The sequence below is a fragment of the Cervus elaphus genome, chromosome 28 (assembly GCF_910594005.1).
Source record: "Cervus elaphus chromosome 28, mCerEla1.1, whole genome shotgun sequence".
In the NCBI taxonomy this organism is placed as follows: Eukaryota; Metazoa; Chordata; class Mammalia; order Artiodactyla; family Cervidae; genus Cervus; species Cervus elaphus.
The window spans coordinates 26,097,266-26,120,475 of NC_057842.1; the positions used below are offsets into that span (position 1 = coordinate 26,097,266).

Consider the following 23,210-nt stretch of genomic DNA (forward strand, 5'->3'; position numbering starts at 1 on the left):
AATCACCTAATCTTCCATAACTGCTGAAATTTTCACAGTTGTTAGGGCACTGCTTATCTTTGTGGCTGTATGTTTAAAATTCAGTCTAGAGCTTAGAGTTACTGTGATCCCTATTATTTTCCTCATTATACCAAAAGTTTCATTTATAAGACATCTGAACTCAGAATGAACAATAGAGGCTGTGTTATCTGCACTTGTCACATTTGGATAACAGTATTTTAAATCAGAGAGGAATGTAGCATGTTGATTAAGAGCATGGACTCTGGAGCCAGACCGTCTGGATTTGAATCTCTGGCCTGTTACTTTTCAGTTGGATAGCTATAGAAATTTACTTCATTTCTCTGTACCTCCGTTTTCTTGTTTGAAAAATGGGGTCAAATAATTGTAAGGATGATACAGGCCTGTTTTGAGGATGAAAAGAAAGAAAAAGCACTGAGAACAGAGGCTGCTACATATCCTAAAATTATATCAGCTGTCATTGTAGTTGTTACTGTGATTATTAATGATGGAAGACATCTGGTCGTTTTTGTTTTTTTTTTTTTGGTCTTTTTTTTTGGGGGGGGGGTGTTGGTCGTTTTTTAAAATATGTCATATCCAAAATAAGAAGGAATTACAATTTCTTTTTTTTTCTTTTTGCCACACTGTGTGGTATGTGGGATCTTAGTTCCCTGACCAGGGATCAAACCCATGCATTGGGAGTACGGAGTCTTAACCATTGGACCTTCAGGGACATCCCAGTGCTTCCTTAATTTTTGATCTGTTTTCTCTCTCAGTGGTAAAAGTCATTCCTGAACTTTTGAAGATTCAAATCCATGATACTATTTGAATGTATATTCATTTCTGTATTTAGATAGATAATTTTAAATATCAAGAAAACAATGCATTCAAATGAAGTCACCTTCTGATAATTTATAAGTTAGAAGAAAATATGCCTTTCAATACTTAATATTTGTGAGTGTTCAGAAGTAAAAGGTATAGCTAAAAGCAAATACTTTTGTATTTGATTTTTAGACCATTTAGGAAAAAATACAAACACGTGATAAACAGAAGGGCAGCATAGCTACTCCACAAAATATACAGAAAAATGCATACTTATATTAAAATTTTCCTTTTAGCCTCAAGGTGTTCTGTTTATAAAAGTAGCTCTTGTGAAATATATCAGATCACTGAGTTACAATGCCAGTATCCTGTCAGTAAAAGGAGTATAAAATGAATTAACATCAAACTGCATTGCAAAGTGAAAGTTACCATATTCAATTACAGTATTATTGAGCTTTACTATTCCAAACACTTTACATGGACTGAATATTTCATGTAATCATAACAATAAGAAAGATTTTAGTCTCTAACACTAAATGATATTTTGCAAATCTTTAAAAAGCTTTTTCACTTAAGCTTTTCGTCTATAAAAACTTTACTAACAATTTCTCCTTTTTATTGTGGCAAAAAAAGACACCTAACATTAAACTTACTATCCTAGCCATTTTTAAGTGTACAGTATTTCCAGTGCTGGGCAACACATCTCTGGAAACTTTTTAATCTTGCAAAGCTCAGCCTCTTTAAACTCTAATTCCTTCTCTCCTTCCCCACCCTTTGGCAACCACGTTTCTACTTTCTGGTCCTATGAGGTTGACTATTCCAGACACTTTGTATGAAGAGGTTCAAGCACTAACAACTTCTTATGGGCAAAATTTTATTTAGGTATGTTTTACTGAAAGTGAAGATTTAGTACTTAGCATTTTGACCTGAACAAGAAATGTTTCCTAAAATAAACAGAACAGAAATGAATTTCACCTGTAAAATCAACCATATATACATGTGAGTGGGGGCTAAGACAAGAGAGAGGAAGGGACTATCGTACTGGGTCTGCTGTTGAGTCCCTCCTTTCACTGCACTTCCCCTCATTCTAGGTATTTCCAAAGATCATCTCTAGGTCTCCTGGAGGTCCAGTGGTTGGGACTCGGTGCCAGGGCCCAGGTTGAATCCCTGGTCGGGGAATTACGATCCTGCAAGAGTATGGGCAAAAAAAATAAAGACCTGCCGTAGAAAATCGGGAGTCAGTGCAAAATCTCTCAAAGAAATTTAAAAAATAAATAAACAAAGGCCATAGATACCATAGGGGCTACGCTGGTGGCTCAGCTGGTAAAGAAGATGCCTGCAATGAGGGAGACCCAGGTGTGATCCCTGGGTTGGGAAGATTCCCTGGAGAAGAAAAGGGCAACCCACTCCAGTATTCTTTCCTGGAGAATTCTATGGACAGAGAAGCCTGGCAGGCTACAGTCCATGGGAATGCAAAGAGTTGGACACAATTGAGCGAATGACACTTTCACTTCACTTTCATAGCTACCATACAAATTCTCTGGCGTCAGTTTTTCTCACAAATACCATTAAAATGAATTAAATATTTTAATTATTCTGTTGCATTAACTTATAGCATCTTTTTACTTACTCCCTTTGTGCACACGTGATTTTCAACAGTTGAAACTCTACTGGGCAGAGACTATAGATGTGGAGTAATCCAAATGTTGGCATAATCCAGAGTTTATTTAAATTTAAAAAGGTTCAAATTATTAGTTGTTTATATCCTTAACTATTTGTAACCAGAAAACAGCATCAGTGCTCTCAGGTAAACAAACTCATAATAAATATGGGACATACATAAAGTTAAACGTCTACTACTCTGCTATCAAAGTGTTCTATGCAATATGTCAGCAAATCTGGAAGATCCAGCAGTGGCCACAGGACTGAAAAAGGTCAGCCCTCATCCCAATTCCCAAGAAAGGTAGTACCAAAGAATGTTTAAACCATCGGACAATTGGACTCATCTCCCTTGCTAGTAAGGTCATGTTTAAAATCTTGCATGCTAGGCTTTAGCACTTCACAAACCAAGAACTTCCAGGTGTCCAAGCTGGGTTTAGAAAGACAGACAGACCAGAGATCAAATTGCCAACATCTGCTGGATCACAGAGAAAGCAAGGGAATTCCAGAAAAACATCTACCTCTGTTTCATCAGTGACGCCAGAGCTTTTGCCTGTGTGGACCATAACAAACTGTGGAAAGTTCTTAAAAAGATGGGACTATCAGACCATCTTACCTGTCTCCCGAGAAACCTGTAGGTGGTGGATCAAGAAGCAACAGTTAGAACCCTGTATGGAACAACCAACTGGTTTAGGATTGAGAAAGGAGTACGGCAGGGCTGTCTGCTGTTTATTTAACCTGTATGCTGAGCACATCATGAGAGATGCTGGGCTGGATGAGTTACAAGCTGGAATCAAGATAGGCAGGAGAAATATTAACAACCTCAGATATGGGGATGATACCACTTTAATGGCAGAAAGTGAAGAGGAACTAAAGAGCCTCGTGATGAGAGTGAAGAAGAGCGAGAGCCGGCTTAAAACTAAATATTTAAAAAACTAAGATCATGGCATCTGGCCCCATTATTTCATGGCAAATAGACAGGGAAACGGTGGACGTAGTGACAAATCTCCTCTTCTTGGGTTCTAAAATCACTGTGGATGGTGACTGCAGCCATGAAATCAGAAGATGACTGCTTCCTGGCAGGAAAGCTATGACAAACCCAGGCAGTGTGTTGAAAGGCAGAGACATTACTCTGCTGACAAAGGTCCGTATAGTCAATTGGCTATGGTCTTCCCAGTGGTCAAGTATGGTTGTGAGAGCTGGACCATAAAGAAGGCAGAATGCCAAAGAATTGATGTTTTCAAACTGTGGTGTTGGAGAAGACTCCCGAGAGTCCCTTGAACAGCAAGAAGATCAAACCAGTCAACCTTAAGAGAAAGCAACCCTGAATACTCATTGGCAGGACTGATGCTGAAGCTGAAGGTCCAGAAGTTTGGTCAACTGATGCAAACAGCTGACTCACTGGAAAAGTCCCTGGTGCTGGGAAAGACTGACGGCAGAAAGAGAAGAGGGTGTCAGAGGATGAGATGACTGGATGGCTTCGCCGATGCAATGAACATGAACTTGGGCAAACTTTGGGAGATGCTGAGGGATAGGGAGGCGTGGTATGCTGCAGTCCATGGGGCTGCAAAGAGTCAGACACGACTGGGCAACCGAACGACAACAAATTTTACTTCCTATGCAAAAAATCCTTTTACCCTTGTAATGCATATAAAATACTAAAGTCTATCCAGAAACATGAATACAATGACTCTATGGATGTTCTGTTCATCTATAAAGAGTTGTTAGTTTTATACTATAAAGCCACAGAGAGTGGAAACACTATTTCTTTATGCAATTCAGTTCTAATTTCAAGTAATCATCCAATATACTTTCCCTTAAAGTTATACAATCTTCAGATACTTATATTTCCAACATTCCAGAATTGTACAATTTCACCTCTGTCCTCATTCAACAACCATTTTTCGAGCACCTATTCTGTATTATGACAGGTATTATAAAGGAAAAGAAAAAAAGACCCAGTCCTTGACCTCTAGTATTTCCAAGACTCAGTGCTAATTCAGATGAATAAATGTAATTACAATTCAGTGTGATGCATACTATTAGGGTATATCCATGCTAAGGAACCACACGTGTGTGCTACGTGCTAAGTCGTTTCAGTTGTGTCCGACACTTTGTGACCCTATGGACCGTAGCCTGCCAGGCTCCTCTGTCTGTGGGATTCTCCAGGCAACAAAGCTGGAGTGGGTTGCTAGACCCCCCTCCAGGGGATCTTCCCAACCCAGGGTTCGAACCCACATTTCATGTCTCCTGCACTGGCAGGCAGGTTCTTTACCACTAGCGCTACCAGAGAAGCCTCTATTACCTAGACAAGGATAGTCTACAGATTGCAACTGGTTTATAAAAGACATGCAATGATTAAATAATCAAAAACAGTGAGGCAAGAAGGAGCAATATGTATGAAGGTGTGATAGACAAGTACATGTACGGGCAACTAAAACTAGATCTTCATGAATTGTACAAAGGATACATGGAGGGTGGAAGGTGGAAAGACAGAAAGATCAAGTGCAAGGAACAGACCAGAAAGGGGTTTATGTGTGGAAGGTAAAAAGGGTTTAAAAGGGGTGAAGGTAAGTGTACGAAGACTTAGCACTATAATGCAAGAGTTACTGAAGGGTTTTGTATGGTGATAAAGAATAGAAGCGGTCAAGGTCTAAGAAGAAGGGTTATCATGATAGACATGGAGTCAGGGCATGGATCAAGGACATAACAGTAGAAATGTCTATGGATTTAATAATGAACTTGTTCATGAGATATATGCATAAGAAAACTTTGAGGGGTCAAAGAAGATACTCAAGAAGAGGAAATTATTTGTCTCTGCTTTAGGATATAATCAGATAAGATATAACCAAATACTCAAGAAAAAATTTGTCTCTATTTCAGGATATAATCAAATGGTACTGATATAGATGTTTTAAAAAAAACACAGAGAGACCAACGAACCAGTCTACATGATTACCATAAATAGCTCATGCAAGCCCAAATCTCATTTTTAATCTTTGCACAGTTAATTCAACAACTTTTAGTATCTTTGTATCATTTTTTAATTGTGGAAGTAATTTTTATCATGAACTTACTTTGAAGCTGACTACACAAATAATATGTAGCACAGGGAAAGTAATGCAAGGCAAATAAAAAATCTTTTGTGAAATTTTTTTCTCTTGAATTATTCCCTTTGCCAACTGTCTTCTGAGCTCCTGCTAAAACAAACTTTGGGCAGCAAGGAAAAGTTAAAGTTTATGCAGAACAAAGTAGTTTAAAACACTGAGTTAATTCCTTTGGGTCAAGTATAATTAGATGATGTGACCAACATTTTCAACTGACTCATAATGATCACAGATATTCTTGAATCACCATGTTCTATGAAACAGATCCAGCCCTGAATGTTGAAACAAAATACAGTTTCTTCAGTACTTTAATAAAATCCTAAAATTGGAACACTTTTGAGAATGTTTAATTATGATCCACCCTCTCACTGAAGACAGAAACCTATACCTAAGTGCATCTGGCCATGCACTTTTTAAAGCCCGGGTTTTACTTATCACCTGGTCCTGAGATATGGGTTTTGCTTTGCTTTCTAAACTTCCTGAGCTGAAAGTCAGATCCCAGACTACTGTGAACTCACTGAAATAAGAAATGTCACTCTAGGAGGACTCCAAAGAAATAAACTTTGAACCTATCTCAGGCGACCCCACTCCAACCTAGCCTCAAAATGACAGCCTTTTTTATATTAGAATTTCTATAATCCCAATCTCACTATACTGGCTAACAATACATTTAACAGCTGCTTATTCTTCTTCCTATTTGCAAATGTGGCAGTCTTTACACGTACACTGTAGGATGTGGAATTGTTCTGAGTAACAATGTGAAAAAAAAAAAAAGGGTCACCATCTGTGGACACCACAAAGAAAAACAGTCTAAAGAATTAACCACTACATCATGGTTAAATCAAAATTGTGGCATGCTGTGTTAATTCTGGCTTGCTTTATAATTTGTGAAATAAAAATAACAGTCAAGTGATGGAAAATTGAATTAGCCAGAATGTAATCAGCTTGGTAATGTGAATAATTACCTTATTCTTTTGTCTTGATTATGACAAATTTTACACAAATTTTGTTACAGCTTTAAATAATAGAACTTGAAAATCTATCAGCTCAAAAAGATCTACTACCAGCTTGCATTAAATGTATAGCCATTATTTTATATAACACACCAACTTCAGTACTTATTTTTAGTCCCTCAAGAACTAGTCTATTCATGAGACCTGAGAAAATCAGGTATTCACCACTCACAACATCTTTACTGTTCTCTTTCCAATGAAAATGATGCAAGTAACTCATCAAAAGGAAGGCATGTTTAAAATTTAATTTCCTAGTGATAGTGAAAGATTTGTACCAATTCACTCATATTCTCTTGTGTGGTCTCCCTCTGAGCATAGTTCAATTCAGTTCAACAAGTGTTTAATATATATCTCTTCCGTATCAGGCATTAACATAAGAATTCGCTCATAAAATGAACAAACTAGATCACTGTCCTTGGGAAACATACGTTCCAGTGGGTGAGACATACAGCAAGCAATAAATGTAATAAATAAATAAACTATATACAATGAGGTAATCTATACAAATAATATAAAGTTATACCATAAGGGACTTCCCCTAGGTGGTCCAGGGTTAATTAAGACCACCTTCTGATGCAGGGGGTGCGGCTGTGATCTCTAGTCAGGGAGCTATGATCCCACATACCTTGTGGCCAAAAGCCAAAACATAAAACAGAAGCAGTAATGCAACAAATTCAATAAAGACATAGAGACTTTAAAAATGGTCCACCTCAAAAAAAAATGTAAAAAAAAAAAAAAGCTATCTTATAAGGAAAAAGTCACGCCAAACAATAGTATCAGGAGAGCCAGGGGTGGCGAGAAGGCTGGGCTGATTTCAGTTATTTTCTGGATGGGGGAATAAGGATAAGGCTCAGGAGAAGGTGAGATTTCAATAAAGACTGAAAAACCAAGTTAACCAAGTAGATTTCAGGGAGGGAAGGGGGGCGGAGGGAGAGTGGAGGATATTTCAAAAGGAGGAGAAAGTGCAAATGTTCTGAGGTGGGAACATGCCCTGAGAGTCCAAAGCCAGGGCAGGCAGAGCAGACAGTGACCTCTGCACAGATCAGGATGGGCCAGCACAGGGGTTCTGACTTTTACTAACTGAGACACGCTGACCATCACCAATAATGTTAAGTCAAGATACAACATTAACTGCAAATTAAGATTCCAAACTTCCTAGAGAACAAGAGAGTCCCTTTTAATTTTGACCTTACCCTAACCACCTTTCTGACTTTGCTTAATTCCCCTTTTCCTTTCAACATCTTTAATTTCCAATAGTAAAATTGTATCTATCTCATTCAAGTACGGTAACACTATTTCCCCATCAAACCCAGCCATATAGATTAAGATTAGTCTTTGAAAATAAAAACTAAACTGCTTTCCTATGTGCATACTTGCTCTGTTTATAAAGACATGTAAAGAAAGGAGGGCAGGAAAAGAAGATTACAAACAAAGGGAGGCAGGAAAAGATGATGATAACCTTATTGGGATCTGCAAGGCATTGTTACTTGTAGTGGTTTCTTGGGTTTTGTTTTTAGGTTAATCGATGAATATGACTAAGGAAATCTACAGTGATGATTCATTTTTAGTATCAGCCACTAGCAGATATATTCAAATTTTTCTAACTTAATACACATGGCAATACAGATGGACAGCAACAAGAAAGAAAAGTTTTAAGAAACTGGGCTGCACTTCCACAGTGCCTCAGTGGTAAAGGATCCGCCTGCCAATGCAGGAGACACGGGTTCGATCCCTGTGTTGGGAGGATTCTACATGCTGCAGAGCAACTGAGCCCATGGGTCACAACTACTGAGCCCATGTGCTTCAACTACCGAAGCCCATGTGCCCTAGAGCCCGCACTACACAAGAGAGGCTACCACAGTGAGAAGCTGCTCACCGTAACTAGAGAAAAGCCAGTGCAGCAATCAAGATCCAGCACAGCCAAAAACAATAAATAAATAAAAGAAGTTAGGGTTCAGTTAGCTGAATGAAAGTCAAAAGAAAGAAGAGAGGAAGCATGGTATACAAACTGTCAAACCACAATGATTAGCTTTAATAAATACAACGATACAGCTTTAATAAACTCAGATAAAAGATCAACGGATTCCTCTATACAGATCTCAATGCTTGTTGATTCAAAGAGAAAAAGACAGGTAATAATGGATACAACGGGAATTTATTAAAACATTTTTTTTCTTTAGAGAAAATGTAAACTCTAAAACATAAATGTCTCTCTTTAATTAAAATTCAAACCTTTAGTTTACTACCGGCAGAGCCACTTCATTCATAAAACTGTATGATTCTCTAGTTTACGTTAGAAAATCACCTTTCCTTCAGATACGTATCACAGTAGTTTCATGATGGCTTCAACATTTAAGTAATGCTTTCAACACGGTTATTTTATACTCACTAGTGGCACAGTAGGGCTTCCCTGACAGCTCAGTTGGTAAAGAATCCGCCTGCAATGCAGGAGACCCCGGTTCGATTCCTGGGTTGGGACGATCTGCTGGAGAAGGGATAGGCTACCCACTCCAGTATTCTTGGGCTTCCCTTGTGGCTCAGCTGGTAAAGAACCCGCCTGCAATGCTGGAGACCTGGGTTCAATCCCTGGGATAGGAAGATCCCCTGGAGAAGGGAAAGGCTACCCACTCCAGTATTCTGGCGTGAAGAATTCCATGGATAGGAAGATCCCCTGGAGAAGGGAAAGGCTACCCACTCCAGTATTCTGGCCTGAAGAATTCCATGGACTGCATAGTCCATGGGATCGCACAGTGGGACATGACTGAGCAACTTTTCACTTTCATGTGGTACAGTATAATGTGGGACAGTGAAAAAAAAGCAATCCCTTGATGATAAAGTTTTTTCCTGACAGAACTCATATTCAAGTAAGGAAAATAGGGCAAAATAAAGTAATATGTGAACATATGTAACACTCACACAAACAGAATAAAACCAGTGCAAAAAATTTACATCCATATTAAAGGAATGCTGGAATTAATGCAATTAGAATTAATGTTTAGAATAAAATACAATTAGAAAAGAAAAGCATCTGCAAGAAAAGAGCTGTAAACTATATTCAGAAAGAGATGATAAATTTGACTTGCTCCTCCAAGTCAAACTGGCTCCTCCAAGACTGGACTGGAATATGGGCAAAGATGCAAAACTAGCATTAAAATACTGAAGTATTGGACTGGCCAAAAAGTTTGTTCGGATTTTTGTGCGATCTTATGGAAAAATCCAAACGAATTCTTTGGCCAACCCAATACACATCCATCTTAAATCTTTAAGGGAATAAAACTGTATATACATATATATGTGTGTATATATATATATTTACACAATATGTATACATAAAGCACCTATAGATTGCTAGTACTTACATGACCTATCTTTTTCATTTACTTGAAAAAAAAAGTGGAAAGTTAGAAATACTTGGCATTTCAAGAAAAATATGGCTATAGTTAAAGTGTGAATCTGATTTTTCTTTGGATGGAAAAATGGAAAAAAACATCTGAGTCATAAATTTGATATGAGTCATGTTCCTTAGTTACATAGTTGCTGATTTTTCTCATATTGACAGACATTCTTTCCACTTGATTTTTTTTTCAAATGGTTTACCTCACCTTTGGACCACAAGGAAGAATAGCAGGTGGTGTCCCATATAGTCATATGTTTTTATTAAATTTCTTATGAAAACCAAAGGAACTTATGCTGATCAAAGTGACAGGTGGAATCCAAAGGGTCTCAAAAATTTATAGATAAAATCATCTAAGCTATAAATATACCCATTCAGCTAAAAAAAGGATCAGGAATAAAAGGCAATGATTGGAACAGGTGGGAGAAGGCAGCACAGAAAGTCAGCCATGAAATTAACTGCAGCAGAAACAGGAGAAAGATAGATAACAGGGAAGTATCGAGGCCCCTTCCCTAAGGAGCAACCAAAGAGTCAGTGTGGAACGGTGGAGAAGGTGTTGAAGTGCAGCCCTGACTAATGATGAACAGCACATTAACTTGGATATCTGATGACACCTTTGGAAAGAGAAAGTATTATAATAATCATAAAAATATATTTAGTAAATCTGGCCACGATAATCAGGGGCTATATGTCTTACTCCTTTGAAATCTAATATGTGACCTCTGAGAACTCTGACCAAATTAATAACTTCTCTGAATAGTCTGGTATGTCTCAGGCAAACTGTCAAGGCTCTGGTTCAGTGTCAAATCAGTAGGCAAAGCATCGTTTTATGAAAACACCATTATCACACCCTGCAGAAGTGGCAGATAGTATGGCTTCAGATTAAGATTACTTGCCTTAAGTGTTAAGTGACAGAGCATAATAAAATCTGTGATGGCAGCCAAGGTTGAGGTCTAAATATAATAATCATCTCTGCTGCCATTCCTAGTGCTTCCAAGTGATTTTTTTATTTTAATCATTTAAAAAGAAAAAGGAAAAAAGATTAAGTCACAGCTGAATAGCTTCTATTACTTTCATTTAAAAAATGTAATACTAGCTTTTTAAAGCTCTCTTGAGGTACTGTTTTTTTTTCCCCCCTCATTTAGTTAATAACTATCAATGAAATTCCAAAGGATTTTAGACGATAGAGCTGAAGTTGTCACTACTGTTCTTATTAACTTTCAGATGCAACTGATTCTGGAAACAAAAGATACTTCAAGAAGTACAACCACAAAACAGAAACAAGTACTTATGGACTAACCTACAAGTAGTATTTTTAGTATGTACTTGGCAGTATGTAAGGATTATAAGAGGTTTAATATTTCCTGAAATTAAATCACATGAAAATATTTATGTGACTTATTTAAACTACCAAAGTTCTTCCATTCATATCTATCATTTTAAGCTACATAAACAAAATAAACCAAATTCAGTCATTAACCTGACAAATATTTACTGAGTACTTATCACATGCTAGATAAAATCTTAAAGACCAGGGATATGGCAGTGAAAAAAAGAGAAAACTCCTGCTCTTATGAAACTTACAGTGTAGGGATGTAGGCAGAACATAAATAATTAAATATAAATACATCAGATACTGATAAATGCAGGGAAGAAAAAAAGTGAATTAGAGGTAAAATTATATAAGAAGTTGGTCATGGAAGGCCTCACTGAGAAAGAAATAGTTGAGGAAATTATATTTTATTTTATATTATTATTTCTCTCTTATTTTCCCCCATGCTACAGGATCTTAGTACCCAATCAGGGATGGAACCTGGGCCCTAGTAGTGAAAGCACCCAAGTTCTTACCACTGTACTGCCAAGAAAATCCCTTGGGCACGGCGGGGAGGGGGTGGGATTTTAAATGTCTCCTTAAAGGAGGCAAGAGAGCTAGCCATGTGGAAAACTGGGTAAGATGAGGGTGGGAAGGATTTCAAGAAGAAAAATGGCAAGCCTTGAGGCATCTGCATGCCTGGTTTTACTCAGAAAAATAGCAAACAAGCAGTCAGTTGGTCCGGGGTCTTTTTCTGCTATTGCAAGGACTTACAAACTGCAGGGCTTCCCACTTGGCTCGGAAGGTAAAGAATCTGTCTTCAGTGCAGGAGACCCGGGTTTGATCCTCTGGAGAAGGGAATGGTAACCCACTCCAGTATCCTTGCCTGGGAAATCCCATGGACAGAGGCCAGCTACAATCCATGGAGTCACAAAGAATCAGACATGACTGATTGACTAGTGCTTTCATACTTGGACTTTTCATTTTATTTATTTTTTTTACTTTCTTTTTTTTTTCATTTATTTTTATTAGTTGGAGGCTAATAACTTTACAATATTGTAGTGGGTTTCGTCATACATTGACATGTATCAGCCATGGATTTACATGTATTCCCCCTCCCACCTCCCTCTCTACCCAATCCCTCTGGGTCTTCCCAATGTATCAGGCCCGAGCACTTGTCTCATGCATCTAACCTGGGCTGGTGATCTGTTTCACCCTAGATAATATACATGTTTCGATGCCATTCTCTCGAAACATCCCACCCTTGCCTTCTCCCACAGAGTCCAAAAGTCTGTTCTGTACATCTGTGTCTCTTTTTCTGCTTTGCATATAGGGTTATCATGACCATCTTTCTAAATTCCATATATATGTGTTAGTATGCTGTAATGTTCTTTATCTTTCTGGCTTACTTCACTCTGTATAATGGGCTCCAGTTTCATCCATCTCATTAGGACTGATTCAAATGAATTCTTTTTAATGGCTGAGTAATATTCCATGGTGTATATGTACCACAGATTCCTTATCCATTCATCTGCTGATGGGCATCTAGGTTGCTTCCATGTCCTGGCTATTATAAACAGTGCTGCGAAGAACATTGGGGTGCACGTGTCTCTTTCAGATCTGGTTTCCTCAGTGTGTATGCCCAGAAGTGGGATTGCTGGGTCATATGGCAGTTCTATTTCCAGTTTTTTAAGAAATCTCCACACTGTTCTCCATAGCGGCTGTACTAGTTTGCATTCCCACCAACAGTGCAAGAGGGTTCCCTTTTCTCCACACCCTCTCCAGCATTTATTGCTTGTAGACTTTTGGATAGCAGCCATCCTGACTGGCGTGTAATGGTACCTCATTGTGGTTTTGATTTGCATTTCTCTGATGATGAGTGATATTGAGCATCTTTTCATGTGTTTGTTAGCCATCTGTATGTCTTCTTTGGAGAAATGTCTGTTTAGTTCTTTGGCCCATTTTTGAATTGGGTCATTTATTTTTCTGGAATTGAGCTGCAGGAGTTGCTTGTATATTTTTGAGATTAATCCTTTGTCTGTTTCTTCGTTTGCTATTATTTTCTCCCAATCTGAGGGCTGTTTTTTCACCTTGCTTATAATTTCCTTTGTTGTGCAAAACCTTTTAAGTTTCATTAGGTCCCATTTGTTTATTTTTGCTTTTATTTCCAATATTCTGGGAGGTGGGTCATAGAGGATCCTGCTGTGATTTATGTCAGAGAGGGTTTTGCCTATGTTCTCCTCTAGGAGCTTTATAGTTTCTGGTCTTAAATTTAGATCTTTAATCTATTTTGAGTTTATTTTTGTGTATGGTGTTAGAAAGTGTTCTAGTTTCATTCTTTTACAAGTGGTTGACCAGCTTTCCCAGCACCACTTGTTAAAGAGGTTGTCTTTTTTCCATTGTATATCCTTGCCTCCTTTGTCGAAGATAAGGTGTCCATAGGTTCGTGGATTTATCTCTGGGCTTTCTATTCTGTTCCATTGATCTATATTTCTGTCTTTGTGCCAGTACCATACTGTCTTGATGACTGAGGCTTTGTAGTAGAGTCTGAAGTCAGGCAGGTTGATTCCTCCAGTTCCATTCTTCTTTCTCAAGATTACTTTGGCTATTCGAGGTTTTTTGTATTTCCATACAAATTGTGAAATTATTTGTTCTAGTTCTGTGAAAAATACTGTTGGTAGCTTGATAGGGATTGCATTGAATCTATAGTATAGCCATTTTGACAATATTGATTCTTCCAATCCATGAACACGGTATGTTTCTCCATCTGTTTGTGTCCTCTGATTTCTTTCATCAGTGTTTTATAGTTTTCTATGTATAGGTCTTTTGTTTCTTTAGGTAGATATACTCCTAAGTATTTTATTCTTTTTGTTGCAATGGTGAATGGTATTGTTTCCTTAATTTCTCTTTCTGTTTTCTCATTGTTAGTGTATAGGAATGCAAGGGATTTCTGTGTGTTAATTTTATATCCTGCAACTTTACTATATTCATTGATTAGCTCTAGTAATTTTCTGGTAGAGTCTTTAGGGTTTTCTATGTAGAGGATCATGTCATCTGCAAACAGCGAGAGTTTTACTTCTTCTTTTCCTATCTGGATTCCTTTTACTTCTTTTTCTGCTCTGATTGCTGTGGCCAAAACTTCCAAAACTATGTTGAATAGTAGTGGTAAGAGTGTTTGCCAATAAAATGGACAACTTGGAAGAAATGGACAAATTCTTAGAAAAGTATAACTTTCCAAAACTGAACCAGGAAGAAATAGAAGATCTTAACAGAGCCATCACAAGCAAGGAAATCGAAACTGTAATCAGAAATCTTCCAGCAAACAAAAGCCCAGGACCAGATGGCTTCACAGCTGAATTCTGCCAAAAATTTAGAGAAGAGCTAACACCTATCTTACTCAAACTCTTCCAGAAAATTGCAGAAGAAGGTAAACTTCCAAACTCATTCTATGAGGCCACCATCACCCTAATTCCAAAACCAGACAAAGATGCCACAAAAAAAAAAAAAGAAAAAGAAAACTACAGCCCAATATCACTGATGAATATAGATGCAAAAATCCTTAACAAAATTCTAGCAAACAGAATCCAACAACATATTAAAAAAATCATACACCATGACCAAGTGGGCTTTATCCCAGCAATGCAAGGATTCTTTAATATCTGCAAATCAATCAATGTAATATACCACATTAAGAAATTGAAAGATAAAAACCATATGATTATCTCAATAGATGTAGGGAAAGCCTTTGACAAAATTCAACACCCATTTATAATTAAAACTCTCCAGAAAGCAGGAATAGAAGGAACATACCTCAACATAATAAAAGCTACATATGACAAACCCACAGCAAGCATTACCCTCAATGGTGACTTTTTATTTTAATTCTGCATGAAATGATAAGCCCTTGAGGAATTTGAGCAGGGAAATTACCTAACTTACAATCATATTAGCCTCCATGCTGAGGACAGACTAAGGGGGCACATGGGAGGAAGCAGTCAAACTAGTTAGGAGACTATGGCAATAATCAGGGAGAAGATGCGGGAAGTAATAACAGAGGCAATGAGAAGTGCCTAGATTCTGGATATACTCTGAAGTTAAAGCTAAGGAGTTTTGTAGGTAGTTTGGGTACGGAGTGATAATGCCAATGAGTTTCACCTCAGGAACAGGACAAACGGGGCTGTCATTCACTGAGATAGGAAATCCTAGAGCAGGAGCAGGGGTCGGGGAGGTGGGAGGTCAGGAGTCCAATTCTGGACTGTCTGGACTGTCCATATGCTCTGTCTATTACAGATCTATGTCAAGGAGGAGGCTGACTATGATTCTAGAGTTCAAAGAGATACAGACTCAAAACATAGATTTGGGAGTCCAGATACAAAGAAGAATAATCAGAGGAGGTCATCAAGGGAGTGAAGATAAACAGTACCTAGGAAAGTGCCAAGACCTGGAGTACCATAAGGTCCAGAGTTCAAGGGGAGGGAAAGAAAGAAGCAAGAGAGGTGTGAAGGAGCAACCAGTGAGGTAGGAAGACAGCAGGGAGGGTGTGCTACTCAGGAAACAGAGGGAAGAAAACCATGTAATAAAAACGCTCAGTGAACATATGTGGGTATAGAAACTATTTTCTACTCAGGATTATTTTCTTAATCGATAGTCTCAAATGTATAATTATAGGACCAACTGATAAAATCATTGAAAAGGCAAGCATTAGGGAAATGGACCTGTGGTATTACTCCACAGGAGATGCTACTTAGTATCTGTTCTAATCAATCAATCCTTTCTAGATTCAGTTTTCCACTGTTTATGAATTTACCTAACTATAATCAAAGAGCTCATATCAACTTGCAACAAAAGTATCATGCCTAAAAAAGTATCAAGACTTTGACAACTGACTTCATAGAAGGTATCTAATAACTTACCTGACATATAAATTAAGTCATTTCCTATTATTTTCAGTACAATTTCCTGTTTCTTTCACTGCAATTACCATAAATTGCATTGTTTCATTTCCTTATTTGCTTGTCTATTATCTGACTCCTCTAGTAAAGAAGCTATGTGAAAGGCAAACATTATTTTTTTCTGATTCAGTCCCATATTCCCAGCACCAAACACAGTGCCTGGCTTTCAATAAATGAACAAATGGGTCAAAACAGTGAGAAAGAAGAAATAGTTTGATGTGACATTTTTACTGGAGAGATCGAGCTTCTTTTAGTGCACAGTTTCCTGAAGCAACTCAATGGTTTGCTCCAATGGTCAATGTTTCCAAAGCAAGAATACTATGCAGAGGCTAGCATTTGTCTCTGCAGAAATATGGTCCCTCCTAAGACTCTAGCACATGCCTTTATTTATTACAAACCTCAATACTTTTTTCTGCTCAGTTTTTATCTTTATCTAAACATTACTGGGAGGGATTGGGGGCAGGAGGAGAAGGGGACAACAGAGGATGAGATGGCTGGATGGCATCACCGACTCAATGGACATGAGTCTGAGTAAACTCCAGGAGCTGATGATGGACAGGGAGGCCTGGCGTGCTGCAATTCATGGGGTTGCAAAGAGTCGGACACAACCGAGCGACTGAACTGAACTGAACTGAAACATTACTGTGACATGGCTCTCAGATTCCACATTGTCCCAGGGACTGTCTCAGCTACAGGGAGCCCTAAACCATAGGTCATGCTCCTTCTCAGGGGGACCCACATCCAACAACTAACTGATGCAGGAACAGGAAGGCTTGGCCATCTCAGGCAATAGAGGACAACTCTGAAAAGCCGCTGTAGTTCCAGAGTTCTCCATGGGACCAGAGGAAGGTGTCTTGTGCTGCATCCCAGCTCAATTCTGTCCCTGTGCCCATTTCTTGTCCCTCTGCATGCCTTCCATGGGAGTTGACCTCTAAGGCACTTCTTACAAACCTCTTGAAGACCAAAGTTTGCTTCCAAATATGTCCCAGATAACCTAATCTGTGATCGATGGTACCTGGAGTGGTCCGAGAAAGTGGGTGATAAGACGGGGCTGTGAAGTTGGATCCCTAGTTGTCTGGCTGGCAATGAGTACCCTAGCGCCAGGGGAGCACAGAGAAGCCCTGTCCAACAGTTAAAGCTCTCGCCAGGGATAGTTGGGCTGCTACATCAGCAGAAGGGAACAGTGTAGCTGGAATGTTATTTGAGAAACAGAAGAGAAATAATAACTATAAGAACAATGGGCAAAGAAAATAAAACGCTAAGGGCAATATGTGTATAACCGATTTACTTTGCTATATACCAGAAACTAATGCAACACTATAAATCAACTACACTCCAATAAAATTTTTAAAAAGAAAAAGAATGCATTTGGAAATTTGAAAGAAAAAAGCTAAAAGGCAAGTAACCACCAACCTGAAAGCCAGAGGAACTCTCTGGTAGATATGAAATGTTATCAAGTGTTTAGGGCAGAGAAAGCTCATGACCAGGAGCTGGGATTAATTGTCAGAGTAGTGAAAAACTCCCAAACTTGCAGGCATGGGAGATGTGCTAAGTAGCATCGTGACTGGAAAAGACCGGGATCCTGCCACATCGCACAAGATGCCTTGCTAGATACCTCCCGAAATCTGGAATTCTCAAATTCCACAGAACTTTCTGAACCAATATAAGTGGCCTTGCCCCTTCTTTCTTGGGGAGGATGTAGGCAGAGGCTTCTCCCCAGTAAGACAAGCTGTCTCTCCCTAACCTCCCATCTGTCCACCCTCACCTCCTCTCCAGACGCTCAGGCCTATGGAACTAGGGTTATATCACAGTATAACCCACATAGGGTGATGAGGCCTGAAAAAGAAGCACTGTTTGAGGAAGGAACTGAAAGATCTAGCAAGTTTACATTAGCAAGCAGAGTACATGTAAGATTAAATTCTGAAGTTGTTTGGTCAAAGGGGCTGGAATTTAAGATTAGACAAGGGACAGTTTATCCACATGAGGGTGGGTTTCCCTTGTAGCTCAGTAGGTAAAGAATCTGCCTGCAATGCAGGAGACCCATGTTTGATCCCTGGGTGGGGAAGATCCCATGCAGAAGGAAATGGCAACCCACTCTAGTATTCTGGTCTGGAGAACTCCACGGACAGAGGAGCCCAGCAGTCAACAGTCCATCGAGTCACAAGAGTCAGACACGACTTAGGTACTAAACCATCACCACCACCACCATCCATGTGAGGGCACCGTCTTGAGAGGCAAGACTTAAAACCAGCAAGAATCTCAGGAAATGTGCAAACTGGCTACTAGGATATTACCAAAGATTAAGTAATAGCTCATGTTAAACATGAAATGCCAGAAACGCTGCGGCAGGGGTCAGAAGAGGGGCACACAGGTTCAGAGAGTATATTCTGGGGTGCACATGCTGCATAGGGCCAGAACACAATCAGATGGAGATACTCCACAGGAAGGCCCAGAAGACACTCCACTACCCTAAGCTGCAAGGAAGGTACCGGTGAGACGACACCTACATTACTAGGTTCTGAGTGGTGGCTCTCTTCTGAAGACCAGAAGTGACAGAGGGAAGGTAAGTAAGAGAATCAGGCTCATCAACAGCAATAGGGATAACAGAACCAGGTGAAGATCAGAAGCCACCAGAGGCCAGGTGGGCACAGTTATCCTGAGAGTGGCAAGGCTGGTGTGTGGGATGTGCTTGACCCACAGAGAGTTACTGACATAATTAATAAAATATGGCATCCCAACAAGGTGACTATTCAACATGTATATTCAAAATAAATCAAAGACGAATGGCCACAAAGTGGAGAGTAGTTGCCCCAATAATGTCCCAATCACTGACTCAGTTTCCAAATCTTGGCTAACTTTTGAACCCAGAACTCACTATTGAAGAAGTCTAGTCTCCAGAAGGAAGGACCATGTAACATTATAACAAGAATACAAGGTAGTAATTCCCCCAACCTTCCCCCAAGGGGACCTACAGTCCTTTATTCCAGCAACTGTGATCTAGGGTGACAATACTTCAGACAGAGCTGACAGAGATACTAGGAGACCTGGAGTATCAATATGCTGTCATTCCAAGTTAGAAGGATTTGGAGCCCAATCATAAATGGAGCCCTGGCCAAGGTCTAGCTCGTAATGGGCCCTGGGACCACAGACCCACACGGTGGTGATTTCCTCAGTCCCCAAATACAGAACCAGGACAGATACCTACTTGGTGACTGCAGCAACACCCATAACAAGCCTTTGGCCCATGAGCTAAGAAATATAATTGTGGAGAAAGCCAAAAGAAAGAAATTACAACTGCCCCAACTCAATCCTGACAAGAGGTAAATTAGAAAACCAACATAATATTGGTTGGGGAGTGGGGAATGGAAATTACTTTTCCCTAGGGGACTAAATAGACAGCATGAAAGTGTGGTCCCAACGGCTGTTGGCAGGTCGACACTGTAGTTCAACTTCTCCTTCATCCACGTCTTTTCCTGTTCTCTCCCTTACAAAAGGGTAGATTCCAACTGCACTCCTTAATAACTCCATTTAGAATCTGATTCCTGGCTAAGTCAACTCCTAACAGGCATTTTCCACCTAAGCTGTATTTCCTTTCTAAATAATTTTGGGTTTATCTTCAGGATTACGTCCCAATTTAATTCGGTAGCGGTAGTAGGTTTCGTTTCTAGAAAACTCTTCCGAAAGTAGCATTATGCTAGAAAGTATCTTTGGAAAGTCTGTGGGGTTTTTCTCCGGGAAGAGCCCAGAAGTGTAATTCCTGATTTACAGGTGGTCTCTGCATTTTAAATTATTGTTGGCTCTTGTCAATCCCCATTTCTTATTATATATCTGAGGTAACTGCTCAATTCAACATTAAACACACACACACACACACACACACACACACACACAGTTTTACTGATTCTAGATTGACAAAGCTCATTCCAAATTAGTTTTTCATCCAGAAAGCTTTTCACTGGTTATGGAATTATTTTTCTTTTTGTTTCTGTGGAATTATTTCTCTTTTATTTCAACAGCATAAGTATATAGGCCATACATTTCTTTTTTATTTCAACAGTATTTAAGTATATAGGCCATATATGCTATATTCATGACTCAACAGTTTCTACGGGAAGTATACTGAAGTCTTTATATATATATAAAGTCTTTATCTTTATATATAAAGATAAATTTTATTTACACAAACAGACAAATAAAAACAAATATGCTGAGAATTTCTTTTTCTTTTATGGCATTCTCTATACAATTTCTTGATTAATATTGCTACCTACAAAGTTACACATAATTGCAAAATCTCATATAAATTTGAAAGGGTAAGAAATTTAAAATTAAATATGAAAAACTTCTAGTAATTAACTGTACCATGAACTCTTGAATTTTAGAGTTGCTCAACTATGTCTATGAGTGAGTACAATGTAATTAAATAAGTTAAATAATAATGAGAAATAAATCAGACATGGGTTTTAAAAAAGTAGTCCATACTAACTGGTAAATGTACTTTGCATTAAAACCCTGGGTAAGAAGACATTCAAAATATTCTAAATATTTTGCAAGCTGATGAGAGCACTTTCTGCTATTGAATTCAACTTCTTCAAATTAAACCTTATAATAAAAAGAAACCAGAAATATGTCTATAGTTACAGTTGATGCCAGTGATGAGTTCATTTCTATGAAAAACCAAAGCAACATATATGTTTTTAAATAGTACATGGTTTCTGTGGCTATACAGAGAGAAATGGGACCACTGTTAGATTGACAAAATTCTCTCAGAGTATGTTACTAAATTATGGCAGAAGTCTCTACTCTCTACTTTGAGGAAAAAAACAGAAAATTTTATAGCAGCTCTTGGTCCACAATTAAATGAAATATTCAGTGAAATATTGTATTGCATCTTAATCAAATACAGTAGACTTAATCAGAGATTTGTGGTTGCTGCGACCCTGTGGATCATACTAATTCATGCTCACTTCTCTGCTTCTCCTACCACAAAAGAGTCAGATTCACCAAGGAAGATGATGGAAGACCAAATTTTATCAGCAGCCAGAAACAAAATGCAGACTGCCAATAATCATTAAAAGGCTTACTCAGGTAATTTAGTCACTGGCCACTGCCTCATTCACCACAATTATGAATCCCAAGCCATAGATGCTGAAGTTTCTTGTAAGAAAAAAGTATGTTCAGGGATAGCAACACAGATTAACTTTTGGGGGGATAGACATATGACATTATCATTTGGTCAGCCATATTTATGAGGATATATATATATATATATATATTTCACTCAAATCACTTATAATTATTAAACATATTATACCAAACTTGAACATTTTTATAGTTTATGTTATATTATCTTTAAGTTTTTGAAATCCAACTTAAATATAGACAAAATAAAGATTATACGTACTTGAAAGAAACTGCCTCCATGAATTCATCCAAAAAATCATCATATTCAGGACCTCTCACTCTTCTCTGCCGTAGTCCAATGTACAGTGGATCTTTAAGTAACTCCTATTTTTAAAAAAATTACCATAAATATAGAAATAACTAAAGGCAAATCATTACTTTTTCTGAGTGAGCTTCAGTTTTCTCATATGTATAAGAGTAGAAATTTAAATAAAATCTAGCTATACTGATTCAGAATTAACCTACAGAGTTATTATTTAGTATTATATATATCTACAGTGTTAATAAGAACACAGAATATAATTACTAAGCATTAAAAGCATTCTCATGTTTTCGTTGTTATTCTTAGGTCTTACTCTTGAGGAAAGAAAAGGTATTACAATCTCTCAGCTGTGCTAAATTTAGATTTTACAAAGTTTACCACCCAGAAAAATAACAAAGTTTTGAAGTATCATATTAGCTTAGTAAATGGAAATACAGCAGTTCCTTAGATCTATTTTTTGTTTTTGAAAGAAAAATCTTAAACACTTTGATTATATCTTTAATATGATTGTTGACTGATGTTAAAAACTTTTTAGTCTTAAATAAAACTTTACACAGTTTAAGTTTTCCAAAACTAATATATATCAGACAACACTACTCTGTTTATGCTTTAGAATGGGTAATTTTATTAAATCAGTTATTAATTGAGGTATAATTTATAGACAGTAATATGCACACATTTATAACAAAAGCTCTCAGTAAACTAGGAATAGAAAGGACAACCTGAGCTTGCCAGGTAGCTCAGACGGTAAATATCTGCCTACAATGTGGGAGACCTGGGTTCGATCCTTGGGTCAGGAAGATCCCCTAGAAAAGGGAACGGCAACCCACTCTAGTATTCTTGCCTGGAGAATCCCATGGACAGAGGAACCTGGAGGGCTATAGTCTATAGGATTGAAAAGAGTTGGACATCACTGAGCAACTAAAATTTTCTTTTCTTTCCCCAACCTAGTAAAGAGCATCTGTGCAAAACCCACAACTAACAACCCCTAAGACTGGAAACAAGACAAAGAGATTTACTCTCATTATTTCTATCAAATGCTATGTATACTAGAGATCCTAGCTATTACAGTTACACAAGAAAAAGAAAAAATAGGAATACGGATTGGAAAGGAAGAAACAAACTGTTTTTATTTGTACACACATGATCATATACATGGAAAATACTAAAGAACCTATGCAAGAAATCCACTAGAAAAAAATATGTCAATTTAACACGAATGTAGAATATAAGGTCAATTTACATAAAGCAAATGTATATCTATATACTAGCAACGAATAGTTGAAAATGAAATAAAATACATGACTCCACTTACAATAGCACTCCAGAACACGAAATTCATAGGGACATATTTAACAAAATATGTGTAAGGCCTATATACTGGAAACCACAAAATATTGCTAAAAGAAATTACAAAGACAAACTTTTTACAGGTTGAAAAAAAATGGCAATCTGTGCGATAAAAAAAGAAACAATGTACAAACTTATCACCTTCAGTAATCTAGAAA

General features: G+C 38.0%; 1 protein-coding gene across 2 annotated transcripts in view; it reads right to left on the minus strand.

Annotated features, from left to right (window-relative positions):
• The window catches only part of ME1 (malic enzyme 1), a 209,083-nt gene that overhangs the window by 75,430 nt on the left and 110,443 nt on the right, over positions 1–23,210 (minus strand). For both annotated transcript variants that reach the window (XM_043889744.1, XM_043889745.1), the window contains exon 6: positions 21,661–21,764. In XM_043889744.1, coding sequence (XP_043745679.1) covers positions 21,661–21,764 — 104 coding nt within the window. The remainder of the gene's footprint in view (positions 1–21,660; positions 21,765–23,210) is intronic.